The 25,454-nt window shown below is 39.2% G+C and overlaps 1 protein-coding gene across 1 annotated transcript; it reads right to left on the reverse strand.

Annotated features, from left to right (window-relative positions):
- Positions 1 to 549: 549 nt before the first annotated feature.
- LOC109990938 (CD151 antigen) lies at positions 550 to 24,681 on the reverse strand. The gene is made up of 8 exons (XM_020643217.3): positions 24,484 to 24,681; positions 20,143 to 20,227; positions 15,129 to 15,320; positions 6,342 to 6,416; positions 3,934 to 4,038; positions 2,329 to 2,487; positions 2,037 to 2,123; positions 550 to 1,914 (listed from the first exon to the last, which is right to left on the reverse strand). Exons 2-8 carry the CDS (start codon positions 20,224 to 20,226, stop codon positions 1,855 to 1,857), a joined length of 762 nt encoding a protein of 253 aa, XP_020498873.1. The 5' UTR covers position 20,227; positions 24,484 to 24,681; the 3' UTR covers positions 550 to 1,854.
- Between the last annotated feature and the right edge of the window lie 773 nt (positions 24,682 to 25,454).

Here is a 25,454-nt window from a genome sequence, read left to right on the forward strand (position 1 = left end):
ACAGTCTCACCAGCTGTTTGCATCAGTGTTGTGTTGTTGTGGTGAAAGCCTGGCTGGTGCTGCCTCCCTGTGTTTGCATGCAGTAACTGCTGCTGCTGTGTGCATCAATGACACGGATGCACAGCCACTAAACGAAATAAAAAGGTCAGAAGAGCAAGCAAAGAGCAGAAGAAGTGCTATTACAGGTTGTAAAGCTGCCATGGTATAGGTAATACATCCCTGAAGGAGCTGTCAGCAATATGGCTAACATGCTGAATCTACATCCTGATGGAACAATAACATTAGGGAACAGACTCTGGGTTAATACACTAATGCACCTGTAAGCTGGTGCCAATTATTTAAGGTCTACTGGTTACAGGCTAGTGTGTGTTTTTTTTTGTAGAAATATATATTTTGGGCAGTTTTTGGGGATGAAATGACCTCATAACTACGAGGTGGAGGATGTAGCTCAGCATTTGTGCTTTCAAAAGTAATTAAAAAAAACACTCAGCTGGTGGTTTTAGAAATCATGAATCGATTGCTGAGAAAGCGACACAGCACACGCAGAGATGTAATGATCAACATTTATTCAAACTGAAAATATTTCCTGGATTATCACAAAGAGAAATTACAGCAGGTTAATTCAGTGTCGTCTGTGAGGCACACAGTAAAAGGATCGTTACTGACAAGTGAGTGAAAAATCATCTTCTACTATGTGTCTGTTAAATACAATAATATAGTTAAGTATAGAAAAGTAAACAAAATCTTCATTTATGAAAACAATCTAAAAAAAGAGAGAGGCGTCAGTAGATAGGTGTATAAGGCTTGAGGAGATACAGTAGGTCCTTACACAAAGTTACGGTATTCAACTTTGGCATCAGTGGATAAATCCCACATATAAAAAAAGATGAAGTAAAATATCTAAAATGAGGCACTTTCTTATGAGCATAAATTAGAGGCACTGCTTGTATGTGTCAGCAAGAAGATCAAAAAATGATTTAATCAGGTTTTAAACTTTAGAGAAGTCACATAATTGCTTCAACAATCCTCATGGAAATGCTTTTGAGCAAGGCATTACCTTCACTGAGGCAGACACTGTCCTTCTCAGCAGATCTTTAAATTGAATCAAATCATGATGTTACACTGACATATCACTATGACGACACATTAGGGAATACATCCTCGTTGCTCAGAAGAAACGCCCTCAAGTGTTACACAAAATGATCATTTGCAACGTATAAAAAGTAACAGGTCAAAGGTTTAAAAAGGCCACTATCGCACAACTTTTAAAATGCATGACAGGGAAGTTAGCGTGGAAACAAAATGCTGCTGAAGATGAAGAGGGCCCCAGAGGTGTAGGCTTGTTAAACCACACATTGCTGGGGAAGGGAAAGCTGCTGTGACCAGAATTTACATTTTCCTCCAAGTGCCAGTCTTACTCCGCTGGTTTTTACAACACTTTCGAGTGCAGCATCCTGTCTGCAAACATAAACGTACATCGAGGGAATCGGTGTGGAAGAAAAAAAACGACAATGTTTGAGTCCCGAGGAGGCTGTCCCCACACTAATTTACACAATCTGTGTTCAAATTCCCATCAGTTTCTCTCTGAGGCTTTTTTTTTCACAGCGCTGTGATCTTGGAGATGGAGCTGAAATTGCATTTTTAACGGCTAATTACCTCCAGATACATTGTAGTTTATTTCCACCTTTTGTTTATTAAAATGAGATCCTCTGATGTGCATTTTGATCCCCTGCCAAATTTTCCTCCCCCTATGTGCCAGGCAAAGAAAAGAACCTATGGGCTATCTGAGTTTGGCATGTGGTGATGAAGTTACCTCCTTCATCAACACTATTCATCTTCTTCTTTCTGCCTCTCTTAGTACGGCTCTGCCTTTAGACTTCGATACAGGCAGCATGTAAACACCATCCCAATGATCTGGGGATCAGATGGAAGAGAAGGAAACAGGATTAAGCAAAAACTGCAGTCTCAGTGGACAAGCATTCATTTGATATGTTTATGTGCAAAAACACTGCTTCAAAGTAGAGCTCTTTGCTCACCTGTACACATGCAATCCCAACCCCCACTGCTCCGATGATCTTGAGATGGTCCAGGATGAATTTCTCCAGTTTAGTGATGCAGCCACCCTAAATGAAAAGCAAAGTGTCTTTATGCTGCATCAGTCGATGTGGGAGAGTTACTAGAGTCTCACTGTAAACAAATATTGAGTATACAGTTTGCCTCTTCTCTCTCTGTTCCTCGAACACCGCAGGCTCTCTCGCATACTGAGACATGACAGAAATACTGATAAGTCAACTCCTCCGGCACTCACAGCACCCTTCATCCTCTCACCTCCACCTTGTAGATATTGGACGGGTGGTCCCTGCGGCCGCAGAGCTCAGTCTGAGTCTTACAGCAGCTGTCAGGCACTATTCTGCTGTTTGCGCCTCTGGAGCGGATCCAGACACTATCAGCCCAGTCCGATGAACTGTTGCTGCCACAGCACTTGAACTGTCCAGAGATGGAGGAGGAAAACAATACGTTAAAAAGAAGAGTATGGAAGGACGTAAAAGTTGATCAACTGGCATTGATTAAATCCCTAAAGACTCATCTCTGCTCATCAGAATAAAACATTAAGACTGGGGCTTGGAATCTTTGGGTGTCTCATGATAAGATTTGATTTCGATTTTAATTCTGATTCTTGGGGTCACGATTCGATTCAGAATCTATTTTCAATTCAAAATGACTCTGGATTCATGATTCTGTCTATTTACAGTAAATAGAGCTAGCCTGAGCACTTAGCAGGGAATGACTTTGGCCCAAACATTTTTTTTTCATTTTTGGAAGTTATGAATCTTATTAAAATCTCAGACAGTCACTTACAAGTGAGGTAGAAAGCGAGGTAGAGAATATCATTTTAAGTCATTTGCTCTTTTGAGTTGTTTAACATTTTTCTAAGATTTAGTTTTCGTCTTTCTATGTCTTTATTGAGAGACAGAACTGTGTATAGAGTCAGAAACCGAGCAGAGAGAGAGAGAGGGAATGGCGAATGATGTGGGAAAGGAGCCACAAGTCAGATTCAAACCCGGGCTGCCTGCTTATAGGAAAACAGCCTCTGCACAGACTAACCACTACCATATTGCACATGTCAGCACACATTTGCCTGTAAAAACCACAATGTGTGTTTTAGAAGTATTTTTCTCATCTTTGTTATTTCTAGGAATAAAAAAACATCTCTATTCGGGGGCTTTGGTGGTGCTGGTAGGCATTTTCTTTTTTTTTTATAGCTTTTATCAAAACCAGGCTAATGGCTTCCCCTGTTCACAGTTTTTTATGCTACGCTAAGCTAACCAGGCTGTAAACTAACCAAGCTGTAGCTTCATTAGTCATCCTATTAACTCCCAGCAAGACAGCAAAGACAGTCAAAACTATTTTCTTGAAATGGACACAAAGTAAAAAAAAGGTAGAAAAAATAACAAATAATAAATGGTGACGTCTGACAGCCGGGGGCATCTCGTACTTGAAAAAAAAAAATCTATGCATACAAAATGAAGCGATTTATGTCTCATCTGCTGCTCATATTTATTCCTTCTTTCCTGTGCTGTCAACTGGTATAAGTCAAAGGAGAAAGTAAAACACAGACAGCAGAGGGAGCAGACAACTCCGTCAAGCTTAGCTGAAGTCTGAGTGACTTGAATCGGATTTGTCTTGACTAAACCTCATCACCAAAATCTCTAATCTGATGGGATGATAGGATACCAAACACTGTCCAATCAACAGGCATCATGTGAGGCCATGTGAATTTAGCTCAGACGCTCTAACTCGCTTATTATATTACTAACTTAATACATCAACTTTCCAGTGTTTTTAAATAACTGTGGTTGTGACTGCACTCCTAACTGTAACACACAGTTATTTGTAGATAAAATATTAAATCAACCTCAGGCAGACACTCACCTCCTGCTGCAGTTTGTCCACAGCCCTGGTGATCTGCTCATGGGGGATCTGTTGATACTTCTGGGTCATGGTCTCCCTCAGGTTCTGCTTCAGCTCCTCATTCAACTGTTCAGACACACAGACCGACACAGAGTTTTGCACTGGTAGCCCACATAATTACAACAAAAAAACTCACAGTACAGCCGTGGGATAAATTAGTTGCAATAGTTGACTTTTGCTACGTATGAGATTTGTAACACATAATTTAAAAGCTCTCTTGACAATACACAATACAGACAGCAGTTCTAACAACAAAGGAGCAGAAGGAGCCAGGGTTAAGGCAGAGGAAGACAGTGTTTTATGTTTTATTTTTTGTTCTTTGGACCAGAGGCAGAAAAATACTCGCTGTAGGAGCGGGAGGTCTGGGGGGCTCAGTTTCTATGGCAACAAGCCAGCTGGGAGAGCACTGTAAATCAAAGCGTGAAGGAGATATCAAGGGAATGAATGATGAAGAGTGGAGGGGAGGGCATAGAGATGAGAGATGGGAGGTGAAGACAGAGGGGAGGAGGAAAATGGTAGAACGAGGAAAAAGGAGAGTGAAGCATTTCATTTTACCTGTTGACTGTTTGGGAAACAAGTTGGCAGTGAAGTGGAAACAGCAATTTGAGATTTAAAGAGGCTCAATGAGTTGAAACTGCCTCTGTGCAAGAGCAAAACATAATGTGGAGCTGACTCTAACACAGCCAAACCAATAAAAACTAATGTAAGCATCTATTCAGGTGATGGCTCTGAAACTGCCCAATCAGTATCCTTGATGTTGGTTCTAATCCATAGAGATCAACAGAGTCCGCCCACTTTTTAGGCTGATCTTGTTCAGGAAGTACATTTCCCCATTCAAAATCTACATTGACATTTCACTAAATCCTTATATCATGACATCGAAGCCTGGAACCAAGACAACCAGCTACCAAAAGACTCATGACTATAATACATTTGATCTGGCGCAAAAATTGGAAAACAGAGAAAAAAGCAAGAGTTTAAGAGGTGCAAGAATGTGTACATAATTTAATTTTTCCTTAGCCAAGGAACTACCCATCCCACAATCCATTGTGAACGATACCACTTCGTCTTATATGTAACTTTTGTTATATGTCATAAGTTGTACTATCTTGTAATTTGTATTGTGTATATTAGTTCAATTCACTGCAGCATAACAAGGTCATATTAGTACCATTGCGAACTGATAGCTGATATCGTTCGTGTTTGCTTCCTAACATACAGTATATGATATCAGCTATCCGTTCCCATACAGCGCTGGAGAGTGGAAACATTTCCATGGAAACAGTGAGCTCCACCAATCAGAGACGTCGCTGTGACACTCTTATGATCGCGGGTAGTGTACAAGGTTGATATGATATAAACTTAGGTCTTCTACAGGAGCATATACCATCGTTTCACACTCAGGTAGCTCGTGGTAAGTGTACCTCGGATGGTTATGACATCATGGCAAAAATATGAGATTGAGTTGCTTGCCTCGCTTGTGGATAATTAGCAGTTTACAAAATGTGTTCAAGTGTATTTGTGACTGAAAGATAAGGGGTAATAAAAAGGGAGGGTGGCGAAATAGATAAAAAAAAAGGAGCACCTATAGAAACTTCTGCAGAACTTAATTAATGCGAGAGTCTTTTGAGGCGAAGGAGAAGGAGACAGGTTTGGGAAGCAGCAGAGAGCCTTGCAGCTCAGTGGCTTCTCGTGTTGTGTATTATGAATGAGGCAGTTATAATGATGGCAGTGCCGCTCCAGACTGAGCCTGTTGCTGAGCTACAAGCCACCAGGGTTTAAGATTAGTCAGGGAGGGACTGATGCCGGTGGAAAGCAATGTCATGGTAATGTTACAAATGGGAAAAACTTTTCATCCATGGCTGCTTGTTGTGCAGTCATTACAAGCCTATATTGTTTGAGCTTAACTTTGCCTTGTGAGGCTATCAATTCAGCTCTTTCATTTTCTGAAGCACATGACATGAGCAAAATGTTCACATATGCATGTAATCTGTTGTACTAATAAGCACAAATACTCTCCAAAGTCATTTTTTTGTTCAAGTAGGGAGGGTGGCATAAGTGAACTCTTCTGTTTCAGAGAATTTCAGAATAAAATCATATCAAAATGTTTTTAATGATTTATCACAGGGCATTCAGCCTCGTTATGTGCTCTACTGCAGGCGTTTTCATACTATTTCAACTCAATGAACCCCAAGTAATATGGTCAGTCTGGTATTTGTAATTTTAATAGGCTCTCTTGGATTAGTTTCCTGCGATGTGAGTCCAATATCTAACCCGTATCTGTCAGCTGCTCCTCTGACATGTCAGGCATACAACTCAAAACCTATTGGAAAAGGGCCGTGTTTTCTTTTTGGCCCAAGGGAGATTACCTGCTGATAGTAGATATAAGCCAGGACGCCAGCGAGGATCTCCAACAGAAAGATACACAGCAGCAGGCCAAAGTACTGTGGAGAGGAAGAAGAAAATATGGTTAGCGGATGGTAATGTGATGAAGCGACAAGTGGCTTTTTTTTAAATCAGATATCAGAGCATTTAAAGTCACGCATGCAGCACTTCTAGTAGGGTGGTTTAATAGATATGCCAGTCTGTTTGATTAAGAAGCCACCAAACCAAGGCATGGTTAACAAATTCTTACTGCCTTTGAATATTAGCTTTGTACCAAACAGCAAGTGAAACAGTCCCATGCTGAAATTATTACCAGGTTTGAGATGTGATAATTTTTTTAATACATGAAAAGCAGACTCAAAACAGTCTATACATACAGTACTTTAAAATATTGAATGTTTTTTTTGTGCGCTTTTGAAGTGCACTATTCTCTCTTTATGCTCTCTCGGTCTCAATCAAGTCCTGAGGGAAATATCTGTCTCTTTAGCTGCTGAATTTTCCACAGTGTGCAGCATCTAGTCTCGAGCTGTGTTTATCTACTTGGTGCTGTGCAGATAGTGAACAGTGGGTTTTTTCAGAGCTGAAACCAGTTGCCCGCTGCCAAAAATGATGTTATGAGAGCAGTGGGAGTGAATCAAAACATCAAAACAGCGACACATGGAGCTGAAAGTGACTATAAAGCACTCCAAGTCCAAGTCGAAACAACAGATTCCTTTCATAAATTTGTGTAGGTTAATCACGGCGATGCTGCAACAGTATGAGCAAAACAGTATGAGAAAAAGATTAGAAGTAGATAGAGAAGGGGCGCTGGATAGCCTAGTGGTTATGTTGTGTGCCGCATGTACAGAGGCTAGTCCTCATCGCAGCAGCCATGGGTTCAAATCCAACCTTAGCCCTTTGCTGCATGTCATCCCCCACTCACTTCTCCTAACACTTAAGATTTGTTTTGGAAAGGAACAGTGGAGGATGCAGCTACATTCAAGAACAGTTAAGCAATTTCAGACTTTGTTCAGGAATAGGACCAGAGACTTTTTCTTTTTAAGATTGTTATGTGGTTAAACACAAACACACCACCACGTCAGGCCTCAAAACCTTCACAGAGGAGGATTTAATGCAGAGTTGTTCTGTATTGCCCTTTTTGAAGAGGTTTGTATAAAGAAGTAATACTGTAGTAATGTATATATACATATATACACATAATCTTGCCAGACCATAAGAGATTTCTTAACTGATGAAAAAGCTGAAACTCCTTTCTTTAACAGTTTTCTATTTTTGATCAGGCCTTCAGCTCAAAGTTGGTTTCTTAAATCCTGAAGATGCATTAAGTCACCGCGTCAATGCAGATCTCACTCTGCTTGCTCTGAGCTTCCCTGTTCAGAGTTTATCGCCGGTGTCTGATTCGTGATTGGGCCTGTGGAGTTTTAGGGACTGTCTGCTTTTCATGCCAAGTTTCTTCAGAATTAAGGACAAGAGGAGATATTATCAGACAAAAAAAAAAAAACCTTGACCTAAATTCCTCTGGCCAGCTGCTATCAGAGGGAAGAAATCAGCCGCTAAAGTGGACTCGGTCTTTGATTTGATAGCTTGTGCTGATTAGATCTCTGATTGGCTTCGAGTCTGATAGTTGGGCAGAGACTGAGGTGCATTTTGAAGTTGTGTTGATGGTTCAAGAAGTAAGACAACAGATCCTGAATGCAGGAAATGTAAGATTAAACAAATCAAAGTAATCACGGTGTGTGATGATCCGATCCAACTGCACTTCTACTCAATGTTTTTGGGAAATAACAGCAAGTTTATATAGTTGTGATACATACTTTTTCAGGTCAAAAAGTGACATGCTTTGCCTGACGTTTGCAATTCTTTTCAGGCTAAGGCCAATGGTTTTGTTTGATAATGATGATCTTAGGATGGTCTTGATGCTGATAAGAACTCTCAAGGACAGCTGTCGATGTTGTGCTTTGCCTCTGTGCACTGCCTGTCAGGACCTGTGTGTCCGTTTGTTTGTTTGCACTTACTGACATTGTTTACTCCTCTCTAGATCCTTGCTTGTGTTGTTCTTACTCTCTGATGTAAGTCACTTTGGATAAAAGCGTCTGCTAAATGAAATGTAGAATTGTAGAGAGCTCTTTTAAAGGATGGAAGCTAAACAGAGGCAGAAAGTAGCTGTTATTAACAAGGAATACAATTGCAATAAATTAACTCATAGTCATAATCATCGAAGTCATCAGTCAAAAAGACTGAAAAGAATATAGATTTACTTGATATTGTATCGTATGTGGTTCCTGTCAGTGAGGCCACTTACATCTTCTATCGAAGGAATGCCGATGAGTGACAGCTTTACACTAACTCTGGTACAATCAAATGGCAATATCCGGAACATTTGTGAATGGACCATGAACAGAATTAAAACGTGACTACAAATAAGGTGACCAGTATGGTGAATATCACACTGATATGACATTAGAAAGTTAGTCAGTAGTATGTATTAAAGACTCTTTAACATAGTTTACATTGTTAACACATTTCAGTGTGGGCTATTGTGATGCTGCATGTGCTGCAGACAGTGCTGAGAGGATTGTTTACATGATGTCGCAGTAAACTCTTATGTCAAAAAAAACCTCCCTTTCTAAATCCTTCCAATAATAGTTTTCTGCATTATGTGTCTAAAATATAGAATATATTGTGTCCAAAAACATTGGCCGAGTGATGTGTTGGTCTCGCGCTTCCACTAAGTGAGCTGATGCCAACCAAACATCGTATAGAAAATCCTGTCAAATGTAGATGAAGACGAGGACAAAAGAGATAGTAGCAGGCACATATATCAGACTTTGACATACAAAGCATGCTTCCCAGAGTGATCCCACATGGACAATGATGTATAGAGAGGGTGTGACAGGACAAAAAGATATTGCAGATGGTTGTAGAGATGGCTGCAGAGACCAAGTCGGGTGAATTACTGACTGCAGTGACTCCAGAGGACTCTTCATGATATCAGGCACACTCTCTTTCTCTCACAGACATACTCATTTTACGTCAGAGCTGCCAGTCTTTCCCCGGGTGACTTCAGGGCACGCTGTAATTACTGCAAATATGTCTCTCAGTGGGTTCATAAGTACAACACTTTTTTTCAGAGCCCTGCATTGGCTTCACACTCAACAGCATGCTGCACGTAGGCTTCCTGGCCAAACTACAAAACATCTGACATCTCCGGGTAAACTCAGACTCATCTTGCTGAGGTTGTTAGAAAATATTTGAACAGTTTCTTTGACCTTTTATGCCCCCACTTCCACAGTAGCCATATTTCTCCAGAGTTTTCTTAACTCACTTCCTCCATCGTGTACTCAGTGTGCATAAAGGAACAACAGATAGCTGCAGTGAGGATGCAAACATTTGTATGCAGCTCCGTGTCTGACTGTGTTTCTTTTTTCAGACTTCATTAGAAGTGTACTGCCGCCTTAACAATTACTGAGTAAGCAGGAGTTCAGAGTCACGCTGAAGGTGACTTTCATCAGACTGATAACGATCAGACACGTGTCTGTTTTTAGAGAGGAGTCATCCTGTGACCTTTGAGCTACAATGTCAACTCTCCAGCCTCACACAATGAGCTGATCAATGGGAACTTTAAACTAACTTTAGCTGTGTCTGATTTAACCACTGGTTCTGTATTGACCTCAGGATATTTGTTAAGGGCACTGCATTTGGATGTCTAATACTAGGCTTGTCTAATCAGCCCTCGTGACTCTTGTGTTTTTCCTGGAAGACCCCTGTGTCTATTAGAGTTCTGCTTACAAGCAAGCCTGACATTTCAAACCTGATAATCTGTGAGCTGATATGTAAACCTGATCTCTTATCGTAGACGATACAACATGCTGGGCCTTTATTGTAGAGACTGGACAGTGGATAGAGTCGGATATCAGAGAGAGAGAGAGAGAGAGAGAGAGAGAGAGAGAAAGAGAGAGAGAGTGGGGAATGACATGCGGGAAAGGAGCCACAGGTCGGACTCGAACCTGGGCCGCCCTCCTGGAGGACTACGCCTCCTCCCATGGGGCGCACGCACTAACCGCTAGGCTACCGCCCGATTACATGTTTTATGTGAGATGTAAGAAGATAATGAAATATTTGAGGATAGTGGTTGAGATCGCGGCTCCAGCCTATGGTCATACATTTAACAACATTGGATGTATACATATATCAAACTTTAATGATATTAAACAAATGTTGCTTATATCAAGTTAAACCTTGATATGTCTGCAATGAGTAACGCACAGAGGTGGAATGGTGATAAACGTTCCGCTGCTGATCCGCCATCAGAGGTAGTAACTGAGGCGTAATAGACTGTGTAATATCTTTGCGCTTGTATCTACCTTCTGTATTTTTAATTCATACCGACATTAAATATATTACATTGTTACAATGCACTGTGTAAGTACAAATGATAAATGTCAGCAAAATGATGGAGTCACAAAATGTTAAGGGCTCTTGAGAGGAGAAAATGTCAACATTGGAGAAGCTGGAGGAAATTATGTTAGACATTTCTCCCAATTATTAATAAATGTACTGAAAAATGTCTGTCCATCTACTTATCGAGTATTTGATTCATTTCAAGGTCAAATAGTTTCATCAGGTGCTAAAGACAAAACATCTTTTGTTTCTAGTCTTGTCAATTTTAGTGTAAATTCTACTTGAACATTGCGTGTTTGTGTGTGCATACTTGTTTAGTCTCTTCTGCTGACAGTAAACCCAACTAACATATCAGAACATATTGTTGGTCTAACAAACTGCGTATCTGTCAAAACAAGTATGAAACAACGCACACAGTTCACTTATATGAGCATAAACCAAATAAATAAGATGATCACAAAGAAAAATCTGTAAAAAAAAAAAACCTTGCAATGTCAGCACTAGTTTTATGGACAATTTGAATTTCATAAATAAAAGATTTTGGATGAAGACAAAGTGAGGGGGGATTTGTAACGTGTTAAAAATGCAAATTCTTACAAGATGAAGCGACAAGATGTCACTCCATTAATTGGCTTCTTTGATTCATGATATAAAGTCAGTATAGCTCACATAAACACACACACACAGAACCACATTATGTTCTCCATCTTTGGCAATCTGTTGCTATCACTAGTCGCTCCTGACAAGTTCATTCCTCCTCTGTGATTCATGGCTGTGATCTCAACTCCCCAACATGCACCATGCATTCAGCAAACACACACAAAACTCACAGGGAAGGTGTGCACTGATTTCAGACCCAGCACTGCCACCTTTTTAGTGAAATAGCTAACCTAGACCTCTTGAAAAGATACACTACTTTCTTTACCCACAAAAACAACAACCTGGATATGTCTATGTAACTGACCTTGAAAATAAGTAAACTTAAATAAGCTAGGATGTGTTTTTAATGTCCCTTTTTTTGTACAAAACCTCTCTCTGGACTTTCTGTCTAGCTCTACTTCCCTTGTTGAAGCCATAACGACACTCCTCAAAATCTCCGCTGTGCATCTGAATAAAGCCTCGCCCTCTATGAGTGATGATCATTATAACTTAGTCATGAAGGACTCCATCAGGTTGCAGGTCAGGCGTGCTGCGAGTTGAGCAGCAGGACAGAAATTAAATACAAAGCAGAGACTGCTCACAGTGTCCTTCCACTTGCAGCTCTGTTGGCCTGTTGTCTTTTATAGAACAACTTAAAAACAGAAATAAAGGAGCAAAATAAGACCTCAGAAGTCAGATTTAAAGGAACTAGAGATACGGAGAGGTACTAGGAGACCGTCAGAAAGTAGATCTCTAGTTGAGCATTTGTTCCTAAATTTGACACATCAAAACCAGGTAGAAGCTTAAAAACCACAGTGATATAACTTTATGAATCATTCTTGCTTATATGACAGAATGACCTCGAACACACTGTTATGTCTGTACAGTATGTCAAAGTAAATGTAAAAACAAATGAACTACTGTTATTCACTGTCTCATTCAGTTTATCACAACCCTTTTTTGTTTTTTTACATTATATACATATTAGGAAATTAAGGGATGGGGTGATATAGGATTTATGACTTAAAAAGGTGTCTAATTTGCTAACATCCAGTTTCATATGATGGCTTTGAAGAAGGTTAGGCCAATTAAACCTGTATTGATGCAAGGCAGCGTCTCGATTCAGCAACAATTTGAAGCATATACTTAGTCCAATGGCTAGTCTGAAAAAATTAAAACAATGAACTTTTGTCCCTCTCCCTTTTTGGCCAAAATTTGAAATGTACTTCCTGTGTGGTTTGTCTGTAGATACGTTTTAAACAAAGTGAAAGGAGTAGGGAAATAAAAAAGATAGAAAGAAAGAGAGAAAGTAAAACAGAAAAGTACAAAAAGAGACAAACAGTCAGACTTGCAATATGTCCCCTCAAACTGTATGAAGTCAGTGTTTCCACAGGTGGATCCGGTCTATGTTAGGATTACTTTCCATTTGGCTCTTTCATTTGGAAGGAAAAAGTTGCTCCTCCTTCTCCCTGAGTCATTACACTGTTCTGTCACTTTTCTACAACCAAAAAATAAGTCTGTATGTTTGCAGACACACACCACACCCTCTTATCTTGGGATAGTTTCCCTTTTTCTATTGGTCTTGCTGACCTCTCTCATACTTGCCGTAGTAATAACATCATTAAAAGCCGTACAGAGGGACTGATTTGGCATTCTCTTTAATCAGCGGCTGCTGGGTCATTTGGGCCGTACAGCTGAAGATTATCTGATTGATTCTGTGGCTGGATCAGCTGTTTTTGTGCTAAAAACGTGTGACCTTTGAGCTTACAGGACGCTGTGGACAATCACTACTGCCTTCAGATACTCTGAGCAGGTACCAGGCACTCAGCACATAAAGGAAAACAATTACTCTCCCCCTCCTGCCATCTCGCCCTTATGTTTGCCCTCTTAAGCAATCCCGATAGCATCTCTCCTTGCCGACAAGTTCATTTCTTCACCATGATTCATCGCCCTAATCTCCACTTTTCAGGATGCGCAGAGCGTTTCTAACCTGCACAACACGCAAGAGAAAAGTTGGTGCACACATCTCAATTTGTACAAAGATGCCTGAGCTATAAATCAAATAATCTGGATGTATGGGGGACTTCATTTAATGTGTATAGTTCTATAGACTTTTCTATTATGTTTTAAGCAACAATAAGCTCTAGGAATCCACTGTAAGCACACACAACTGAGTTTTTTTTTAATCTGCCTGGAGATTCAAAGCTTCTCGACGCAATACGGAACTCAAAATTCCTCCCAAAAGTGGATGTCTGTGTTTAGATAAGTATAGGAAAGATCCTGACGAGCAGGTAGCTACTCTTGAATGGGGTGACTGGCGTATGGTTGGACTTGTTGGAAGACTAGAAATGTGGGATATGAGCACAGTTCAAAACTAAATCCAACTAGAGAGCGATTACGTTACTGTCTCTAAAGATGCACAAAAGACATTCTAAGTGTGCCAGGTTTCTATAGACTCATTTTTGTTGAAAAGTAAAGCATGCCAAAAATGAGAAATGTTCCTGCAAAGTTTATATGAAACAAATCAAGTTTTGATCATGCACACATCTCTCCTTGTGTAATGTGAAGATGAGGTTCTGAGGAGTGTATGATCAGTAAAGCACTGCTGTATTTGTTGGCATAACTCTGTGCCAGGTACAGTGTGTGCCAAAACAAATATGGGCTAACAAGCTCCTGCTTCATGATATTTTGTTTTGTCTGAACTGAATGAGATCCAGGCTGTTATTTGGCCTCGGTGAGTTCTCAGTTTGGAAGTGCGACCCCATTATCCCTGTGAGTCCGCTGTATACGTCTACAATGAATGTTGGTTTGTAAGACACCTGTAATTTTTTTGACTTCAAAGTGAGTGAGGATTTTTATAATTTTGCCATTCTGAATCTAATCCTGTATGTCCTAGACAAAGATAAACTAATCATAATGTATGTAATAACCATGAAATCATTCAAAATCTATGCAAATAATAAAAACATGTTTTTTAAGTTTTTCAAAAGTTAAAGTGAGTACAGCTTGGGTATGTTTATTTTTCTAGGCCCCGACCGATAATGGATTTATTGGTCCGATCCTTGTATCGATATTGGAGAGAGAAAAAAAATCTGATACCGATATATCGGCTGATAGCTTTCTGTGATCTATCTTCGATCTGTAGAGATAGATAGACATAGATATAAACATTTATTGTGTTGATCCCTCAAATGCAGTTATCATACACTTGTGGAAAAAAATTATAATGAAAACAAGACGGTCAATCAACTGGAAAGTAATTGTGCATTTACGTGCATCACAGCCATACATTCTGGAGGGTGATAATGCTGGTTGAAATCCATGTAACACACTCTGCTGATGGAAGAGAACTAGAGTGTTACAATAATACTCAAATGAAATGCTATTTCACTGGTGAATAAATGTAGTAATATCAGCGTATATTCTGCGATAAAATAAACCAATACCAATAGTCACTGGATCTGCTAATATCGGCTGACAATTATCCGCTGGCTGATTAATCGGTCGGGCTAGCTAATATTTTATGAAATAGATTTTCAAAGAGGAATGTGGAAAATAAGAGTTTAAGAAACTTTACTTCAATAAGAGTGGGTGGCAGGAAGAAATGGTAACCACTTGTTTTCTCATTTTAAATAAGAGAACAAGTGATTTCAGTTTCATATACTGGAATATTTCTACTGATGTGCTGTGTGCATCTTGTATTATCTCTCAACCTCGACGTGATCTCTTACCACTTGCAGTAGCCTCCTTCGCTCCTTGAAGGTGGCACAGCAGCCTAGCACGCCTGTTACCATGACAATGGCTCCAGCCAGGACCAGTATGTAGGCGGAGGCAGCGTAGGTCTTGGAGGAGAGAAGGCTGATGTAGTCACTCTTCTCAACCAAGGTCCAAACACCCACCGCCATCACCACGACCCCTGCCAACTGGGAAAAGAGGAGCACATGATAGAATCAGATCTACAACAGTGACTGACAGCATACGTACAACACTGAGGAGACAAAAACTGAGAGTGCCGAAAAGTTTCAATTATTCATCAACCAAGTCTCCTTCAAAGCGGTGAAGGAGACACCTTGAATAATCGCCCCTATGGTGGAAAGTGAACAGATTGAAAAAAAAGACCCACCACGTCCTCACAAGATAATCTAATCTTGAATCAGATTATGCTGTAAGATAATTGTGAATGAGCCGACTGAGCTGTGCGGGTCAGGAAGCCTAGGCTGTCGATACTACTTAGACGGGCTTGATACTAAAAAGTTAAATCTTAGCTACGTCTGCGGCCATTAGTCAGATGATTTGAGAAAAGAGGAACATTAGTCAGCAACTATTTTGGACATCTTAAACCCTGGATTCAGACTGTCAGTCAGAACTAAGACTTACTGTCAGTGACATTACCGTTATTTACATATTCTGCAATGTAGTGTGACAAGGTTGCAAGGGCAAGAAAGACTTCAGGGTGCAGGAACAGGATGAGCACTAAAAGAGGCATTACATCCTTTGTACCACGTAGCATTCAGCTGCTTAATAAACTCTGATCATACAGTATGAAGTTGGCACTCTGCACTTTATTGAACCTGCTTTTGAAATCCCTCATGTAATCATGTGATGCTTTAATGATGCATTTTATATGTGATGATGAATGATGTATTTTTGTCCTGTATATGGCTTCCACGTCTTTGGTCACTTTAATTGTGTTTTGATGTTCTTGGTGCAAGGCAAATCTCTCTAGGGGCAACAAAGTTTTCATTCATGTCACAGGCTGTTTCTTCTTGTTTCATAAAGACCTAATGGCAAACACATGCACATTTAAAATCTTTTATTTCAACTTTAAACAGTTGTAACTAAATGTCAATTTGATACCATGATTGCAACTTTTTCTTGCTCTTAAATGTAACTCAAATAAATATTTTTTTTATTATTTTAGTTCATATTTTCTGGTACAAGACTCTCAAATGTTAGAATTTGCAGCTTTCCTTTTCCATCTTTACTGTGGTCATACGAGAATACATTTAATATCAATAACAGACAAGTACAGATTCTTGGGCCCTAAATTATACAAATACTATTTTTTCTTGTTACATATATCCATTTACAGACTAACAGACTAATTAAGAAAATCCCTTGCTGGTTAACAAATATACTTGTATCTATGGCTCCCCTACAGTCTTAGTGTAGCCAGACCATGATTACATGGACAAAGTCTTCTACTGTCACTCTCTTACTTTCTTCTCTATCAGCGTCCTCTGCAGTCTCTTTGTCCTTGCAATGATATATGTTTGGTATTAAGAACAATGAGCTAAGATAGTAAACCATACAAGTATACCATCAGGGCTTTTTTTAAATCCGGAAACAGAGCCAACCTTCTCTCTGGAGATCATATCCAAGTAATGTTTTGTTAATGCTGGCACAGGAGTTTGGAGCGTGGAGTGGGAACAAAAGAAGCACTATTTTCCTTATTACATTTTACCGTAGCATTAAAATAATTTTGAAGCTTAATTTTCCAGGAAAATAGTGACATGATGTTGCTTCAAAGTCTAAAATGAAGTTATCAGGATTGAGTAAGAACAAAACAGCACAAAAGTCAATGCTTTAATCCACCATAAAACTGTCAGAGTCCATCATCTCCAACCATATCTAATCTTAGAGTATGAGGAAAATTTAACTCGTAGGATATCACAATGACAAGTAGCAGCTGGTGCAGCAATGCAACACAAGTCTGTCATCCTCTAAAAGTCATCCATCCAACAGCTTGTGTAATTCTGATTTTCTTTATAAAGACAAAGAAAGACGATGATGGCTGCAGAAGCTACACACTGAGTCAGATTCACACCCAGAAACAGAGCGGCAGGATTAAACACAGAACAACAAGACTGAGTAGAACACTTCAGTCAACTGTCTTTACTCAGCATTACTGTTTTAAAGAGGGCTTTATACGCAACAGGAGGGGCCATAAAGTGAGTTACAGTGCTGGATATGTACCTAGTTTCTTTTGTTTGAATTCCTACTTCCACTGACGTATGGTAGAGTTCAGTTCAGGCCATAACCTGATAACTATGCATATGTCGACTCCCTCCATGTCTGAAGCCTGTAGACAGCAGATCTCTCAAGTCTGTGATTCGCTGTGCGGTGGCTCATGATGAGCATTTAAATCCTCCGACCTTCTGTCACCAGCTGCATTTTAGAAGTAAACAGCACTATAAAAGATGTTCCTTTGAGTTGTTGGTTTCAATTTAATACTTAGAGTCTGATGCAAGAGAGACTTTCGATAATTTTTACACTCCACAATATAAAGAAACCACGTGAAACAGTTTTGTTTGCATTACTTTTTTGTTTCTTCTACATAAAGCTTCTTAAGACTTTCTAAAAATCCTCATGCTACCCGTAGAGTCCAGCCCAGACAACCACAGTATTAGTAACAGAAAAGGGTTCAGCAATAATCACTCAATGCGGGATTGAGCTGCAGCTTTATCTGCTGTTAAAACTCAATGAACCACAGGAATTAATGAATATTTTTCAAGTGTAATTGAATGTTGCACAGGGGAAATGCACTATTTGCTGACCTCCAGTGGCAGTTAGAGGTAGGAACTGGAAGAAAATGAAAGTTCAAAGGACCCTGAGGTGAAGAAGAGATTATGCCAGATCAATATGTCTTCTGTTTGCTGGGTGACACTGTAGAACACCATAGATAGATATGTATTTATTTTACTCCATTTTATTCTAATTCTAAGGTGTTTGTGCAGTGCACCATTGGTGCTGTAATAACATTAATTATTCTGCTGCAGTATGCTTTTTTCAATGGCTCTGCTGTGCTCTGCTTGCTCAAAGTTATATACTTGGCCTTTACATTGTTCTTTATGTTCACACAGCAGATTCTGTTTGCATTTGGGATCTGAAGGCCATCCAAGTTGATTTAAAATGTTCAAGTCAAGTTTTCCAGAACAAAGTGGAGCGTATTATGACACTATTTCATCACTGGTGTAATTTAAACTAAAAATAGTTAAACCTTTTTTAACCTCAAAATGTACAAAAGATATGTACTAGGAATATGACTCCAGAACGTGTACTAGTTTTTAACGTTGACTGGGTCTTTATGAAAATCTTTTATTTTTGTTCTAGTGAGTCTGTTTTAACCTCATCTTCTATCCGCTGGTTTGGTTCTCTTAATCTGAAAAATAGGAAGAAGTTGGAGCAAATAGTGAGAATGTGCAGTGAATTTGCTGGCACTAGTTTTGATGAACTTGCCCTTTGACACAGAGCCAGAGCTACAAAAAAAGTACAGGCTATCCTTGGTGACCACATTCACCTACTTTATACAGAGTACAAGCTGCTGCCATACGGTCGGAGATATACTCTGCCAAGGTGCAGGACGAACAGATAAAAAAAAAAACAAATTTGTCCCTGGTATTGGTCTCCTCAACAGCATCATGTGCTATCTGATATTCTATCCAGAAATACTTTCATAGCAGCCATGCATAAAGCTACAATAAATACTTTTTCCAAACAAATTTAGTCAACAGACTTGATTGGGTCCCTAAATATTCATGTTTGTTACTCCAGCATCTGACACTGAAATTACTGAGAAATGTTGGTCTTGCCAATCTGACAGACATCAGCTTTTTTTGGGCAGACAGATGATTATCACATATGGGCAGAGCTGTAAGTGTGATTTCACACAGAGAACGAGAACGAAACTAACACCCTTCATCTGCTGACAGTGAGGCGGCTGCTGTGGTGTTTGACTCCTGTTTATCACCACATAGGGAAATTATGAGATCAGTTATTTGGTGTGCTCCCATCCTGGAACGGCGTATTTTTGACACTGAAAATTTGAAAAGAATCCGGCTGTGAATGCATCTTTTGTGTCCTTCTGTGAAAGTATGCAACTTGGCTTTGATTCTATGAACTGGAACAGCAGCAGGCATTTATCTTCTGCCTGAAAAGAGGCTTTGTTGATGGGTTCAGAAGGAGTTTTATCAGCAAATTTTTAAAATTTACACCAAGTACATAACAACATATTCATGTCTGCAAAGCCTAAGATGTGTGCATGTGTCTCCCTGTCATTTTGCTGTCAAAGAAAACAATGTTTTCAATGGCTTTGGTTTGTTAAAACGGAAAATAGCCTGTTCTTTTAAACGAATTAGGTTACATATGTTTTCTGATAGGTAACTATCAATTTCACAACTTGGGCTTCTCTGGAGTTGGATTACTGAGAGAGATATCTGTGTTTTAACAAATCATTTTCAATCGATTGACAACTAATTTTCTACACATTGGATTTGACCAGAGGCTAAAATGAAACAACCACAAACATTGTACTGCCATGCAGACCACCTACATCTAGACATTAAACCGCATTCATAGAGAAAACTTTCACGCAAAATTATTTATCTTTTAAACCAACTGTGATGCATGCCCACAGGGCAGTGATGGGGAATCATTTTGCATGTCTACTTTGCTTTACTCCAAAAACAGTAACATATGGCAACCCTTGAGGTTAGTTTTAAACAGGTGTAATTCTTTCACTGTCTCAGGAGTTCTCTTGCTGAGAAAAGGTTATTATAACCAATAAAAACCATCTCCAAACCAACAAACCAAAGCAAGTGTTTAGAAAGTGAAATACTCAGATCATAAATCCTGCTCAAGTACGCAGGTGACTGAGAGAGAGAGAGAGAGACCCTTTAAACCAACACAAATATGTTGGCAATTAACTCTTTAGTGCAGGCTTAACTCGGCAGAGTGGAAACTTACCCAAAAGAGAAAGTTGAATGTAAACAGGAGGTACTTCAGGCAGACGGTTCCACATGCTTCTTTTTTCTCCTCACTGGCCCCCATGCTGGAAGAGACAGCAGATTAGATGTTAGTATAAAATGCAAGGAGTTATGTTTTGCAGCTTCAACACAGTCAATACACTGAACCTGTGATCAAAACATAGCATGTAAATATTAATGGCCGAAGCCTGAGTGAAGTCAGCCATCTGTTACGGCATTGGGCTCCAAAGGCTCATCGGCAGCTGCCGCCGCCATGTTGGAAATCCTGCCTCAGCCTAACTTTCAGTCAACCTAAAGACAGGCTGAGAGTCGAAGCTGAGGCGGATTTTGGGCCTCTTGTTGAACCGTTACATCGCGGCCACCTGTCAATGATGTCAGCTACGCGCCTAACTATGGATAACACGTTTTGTTTTCAAAATAAAAAAGGTGTGTTGGTAAAGGTGGCTGGTGTCTTATTTTTTCATTGTAGAAACCTGTTGATGTTTTCTAGAGAGAAATATTTTTAATTCAACACATTTAGTAATTTTTATATTGGTTCAAACAGGTTTGTATCTGCATACAACCCTTTTTTTGTAAACTAAGCAATCAAAGAATAAGTAGAAGAACTCAACTCAACTTCAACTTTATTTGTCCCTAAATGGTGATTGATTAGGCAACTGTTCAAAAACCCAATTTTAATTAGTTTGCTGACATAGATGACAAAGAAAGGCAGAAACATTGTTGCATTTTCTATAGTAATAACTGTAAAAGGGTAATTAATGCAGGATCTGATCAACTAATTGTTGAAGCACAAACAGGCTGAGAGGGTATAGCGCAGCCTGGTAGTTGGCATTGAGGCTGAATAATTGGGCTTCAAAGTGAAAGCAAACCTATCTTTTAATGTGAGGTGCTTTTAGCAAATGAGATGCTACAGGGCTAAAGCAGAACATAAGGGAGTAAGCATCAGATCAGCAGTGTAGGCAGAATCAGTGAGCTGAGTTATTACATGTGTATGCAGGGAGATCCATGACTAAGCACTGAGTAGGAGCTGCCAAAGGCTGGAAATTATACCCACCCACTTCCCTGGAACTTAGTACCAACAATATGCAATGCTTCTATCAGCAAAAATGAACTTCAGTTAGCAGCAGATTATTTTTTTCAGCAGAGTTAGGTTCATAAATCAGATTTAAAGAGACAGTGTTTTTTTTAAAGCAGGAATAAAATCACATTGACTCTTATCTCCACCATCTCTGTGATCAGACCGTAGTATGACACTGTATTAACATTTGACAATGTATTCACCACAACAACACGACTCTAAAGCTTGAAATTTGCAAGATTTATAGCTCCAATCTCAGAAAACCACTTGCTGCCTTCATGTAATCTTTGTTCGAAAAGTCTCACGTTTTTTTTCTTGGCTTAGTTACCACTCAAGCCCGGACTTGCCCCCCTCTCACTGCCTCCTTGTTTCTCCTCTCCCTCCCATGACTCTTCAGTCTGCTCCCCCTCCCCCACAGACACTACTGTCAACTCAGATGTGAGCGCTGAATGAATGAGTGAGAGAACGTCTGGGCTTCTGTCTGTCCACCATCTGGCCCTCTTAGCGCGATCCTGTTAATTGAAATCAAACATTACCTCCCTATGGGACGTTTTAGAGTTGAAAACAGCTGAGTCAAGATGATACATTTAACAAGTCTTCTAAAGGAAAGAAAAATAATACACTCAAAAGAAATGTCCTTTTTACATATTGGGTAAGATGTTTTGCTGCATAATTAGGGCTAGGAATCATATCAGATTCAGTTTATTTTAGTATGTGGTATCTTTACTCCAAGGCCCATTAAACACGCCTGTTGTCTGTCAGCCAGGATATACAGCCTGTCTGACACACTCACTATAAACAGCATTTAGTAATGTCTCGTCTAATCTGGGGAATTACAGTGGTGAAATACTAGGAACAGGTCCAGAGGAGTTTATATTACCTGCATTTGCTATCAGGTATTTTCAAATGTTGGGAAGTTGTCAGGCCTGGTATGGAAGATACATTTGCATAAATTGAACCAAAACATATTTTTTATCCATAAGTTTTCAGTATTAGCTTTGAAAACAAAGAACAGCTTTGGTGAATACTAAAATAAAATAAACTCCCAAGAGGCTTTTATGAAAAACCGTGGCAATGCCGCTATTTCAATTTTTTTTTTTTTAATTAGAAAGGTAACTAAATTCAATATAAAAACAATGTTATGTGTTGCTTAGAGTTTCTGTGGGGAACATTTGGTGTATTGACTATCGTATCTCTTGTAGAAAAGCAGTCTAAGCTAAATTTGTGTAATTACTGTTTTTTCAGACACAAAAACTCATCCTGCTTTCTTTGACCTGTCAGATGTATCACTCCTGGAGTCTATCATTACCTTGGGAATTTCAAAATTTCATTTTGTTTGCTTCTGTAGGTCATCAACAGGCCTCAGTATCATTTCAATCCATTTTAAAAAGCAGTTAAAAACTCCAAGCAGGAGCTTTAAAGGAGGGCAATGATTTGGCTGACCTGCATGGCTAGGACTCCTGTTCTTATTATTCTTTACAAAGCAACATACTCTCTTGCACAGTTATAGCTGCAATGAAAAGTAATCAACAGAAAAACATTATTTAAAAATTCAGAGGTTGATCCTTTGTATTAAGTTATTTAGTGAAATGATTTTTGCTGTTTTTCTTTTTTTTTTCTAATTTTGTTGTACATGTTGAATTTATGACCGTATGCTGAAGTCCTGACCTATTTCATTGTCTTCTTACTCCCAGATAACAAATGTAATGGGACGGTAGCCTATCGTGTGTGCGCCCCATGTGAGGAGGCATAGTTCTCCAGGTGAACGGCCGGGTTCGAGTCCGACCTGCGGCTCCTTTCCCGCATGTCGTTCCCAAATCTCTCTGTCTCCCTGGTTTAGTCCACTGTCCTATCTCTAAAAAGATAAAATAAATAAAGGAATAACAAGCGCCCCCCCCCCCAACCCAAAAAAAAAAAAAAAAAAAACTTACATTAAAAGTAACTGGTAATGCAAAGAACAGGGTTCAGCTCTGTGTATTGAACAAAATAGTTACTCTTGGATAAATGAGTACTGTGTTACATGTGAAGGTCTGGACACGGACAATCACACGTCAAACCCATTTCATTCTCACATCTTATATTTAGACTCATCTGTCTCCACTCCCGATTGTAAATAAAGTCTGATGACAATAGAGAGCTGCTGAGTTTAGACACATTTACACTGGACTTCTGCAACTGGATCTGTTTTGGTGTATTAAAGTCTGGATTGAGCAAGTCTCAAGGTATGCATTATGTAGGTGCACTGGGTCATTAAGCAAAAGCACTTGTCAGAGCCTATACCAGGACTTTTTGTGGGTCTGACTTCTGAGCCATTATAATTTTATTTACCAACAATTTGATTAAATTAAAAAAAAAAAAAAAGGTTAATAGCCAATATTGATAAAGCTAAACCACATCCTGATTATCCTCTTCTCATTAAGTTTCAAAGGCCTAAACGTGTCACATTCAAATATTTAATGTTTCAGTGTTCCCTCTCTGATTCACAACACAGGAGAAAAACGTGTTTGTGTAAAACAATGTTTTATAAATGTGTGTAATGTATAAATGTGAGCATGTCAGGTTTATGCTGCCAGTCTGAGCACAGCCAACTTCTGTTCCGGGTGAGTCACTTTAGAATAATTGTATCTGAGACCTCACCTTGAAATGACCGGAAAAGCCACCTATGGTAATGAAACCCTGTTGATTTGATTTGTATGTAATATAAAAAAAAATGTGCTTAGTAGCCTAGTAGTAGTAGTAAGGTTGTTACCATGGTTACATACTATAATGTAAAGTCAGCTACCAAATATAGCAACAAATGACAATTAATTAAACACTTGAATGAGATTGCAGTTTGAGAAAAATGTAGTTAAAATGACCATAAACCACATTAATTATTCTATAAAAATGTACCCGGCATGATTTTACTGTCATTTTTGTTATGTTTTCGTGTGTTTTTAATCTAACGTTATAGCGCATCTGTTCGCTGGTTTCAAGCTAACTCTGAAGTTATAACAGTCTACGACTCGTCCCGTGTTTGCTTATCGCTGATAAAAACAGGATAGAAAATTCACCCAATTCATCCAAACACAACAATAGCCTTGTTAAAACTTCTGCGGCAACCTTCGCTCAAACAGCAAAGCGAGTTTAAGTGTCCCACTGTGTTGCAAAAGACGACAATGCTACTCCGGTACAGTCTTGATAACACGACCCCGCAGTGCGAGCTAACACGGTTTACTCAGATTACTTCTTACTTTCACTCACCTGCTGTTTATTTGATCTTCTGTCGATGTAAGCGCGGTGAACTGTGCGGAAAGTAGTCCTAAATTATGCTTCTTTTCGTTCCACTTTGCTCGGATAAAAAGGCCTCTCCGACAGCAGAGTGAAGCTGGAGGCTACAAGAAATCAAAATGAGCTCACGTAGAGAGGAGTGTGGAGCTGCTGCGGCTGAGGCTGACTCCACCCCGGGCCACCTTACATGCTTCCTGCCTTCTTCTTTACTGTCCCGGGGCAGTGCTTTACGCTGAGCGGTATGTGATGCAAGCAGATAGAGAGGGAGAAAGGGGATGAATGTCTAAAAGTAAGTTTGTGTTTGTGACTATTCTTTCTGAAGAACTTCTGTATATATATATATTTATACTGCACATAGTTCTGTATGTATGTATATATTTATTTCTCGTTTACTGCACATGGGTCTGTTTACATCTGGTCACTACTGCACATAGTTCTGTGTATATATATATATATATATATATATATATATATATATATATATATTTATACTGCACATAGTTCTGTATATATATATATTTATTTCTCGTTCACTGCACATGGGTCTGTTTACATCTGGTCACTACTGCACATAGTTCTGTATATATATATATATATATATATATATATATATATATTTATACTGCACATAGTTCTGTATGTATATATTTATTTCTCGTTTACTGCACATGGGTCTGTTTACATCTGGTCACTACTGCACATAGTTCTGGTTACATCTGTTTACATCTGTTAGTCCGATCACTGTCCACTCATATCTACTCTTTTATATTTTGTATTTTTAAGTTAAGTTTAAGCTTTAAGTTGTATTTAAATTGACACTTTATATTTAGGTTAAAATGTTTCGTTTACTTGCACTGTTGTTAATTTACTGCTCTGTGTGCCTTTGAATTGCCCCCCCCCCAGACAAATAAAGTTTTTTTGAATTGAATTGAATTGAATTGAAA

The sequence above is a fragment of the Labrus bergylta genome, chromosome 3 (genome assembly GCF_963930695.1).
Source record: "Labrus bergylta chromosome 3, fLabBer1.1, whole genome shotgun sequence".
Taxonomy (NCBI): domain Eukaryota; kingdom Metazoa; phylum Chordata; class Actinopteri; order Labriformes; family Labridae; genus Labrus; species Labrus bergylta.

Bases quoted from the DNA above. Each gene is read 5' to 3' on its own strand.
- LOC109990938 (XM_020643217.3), bottom strand. From the start codon at position 20,226: ATGGGGGCCAGTGAGGAGAAAAAAGAAGCATGTGGAACCGTCTGCCTG. The intron at 6,417-15,128 runs GTAAGAGATCAC...TCCTCTCCACAG, and splicing joins GAAGGAGGCTACTGCAAGTG to TACTTTGGCCTGCTGCTGTG. The intron at 2,488-3,933 runs GTGAGTGTCTGC...ATCTCTGGACAG, and splicing joins TGGACAAACTGCAGCAGGAG to TTCAAGTGCTGTGGCAGCAA.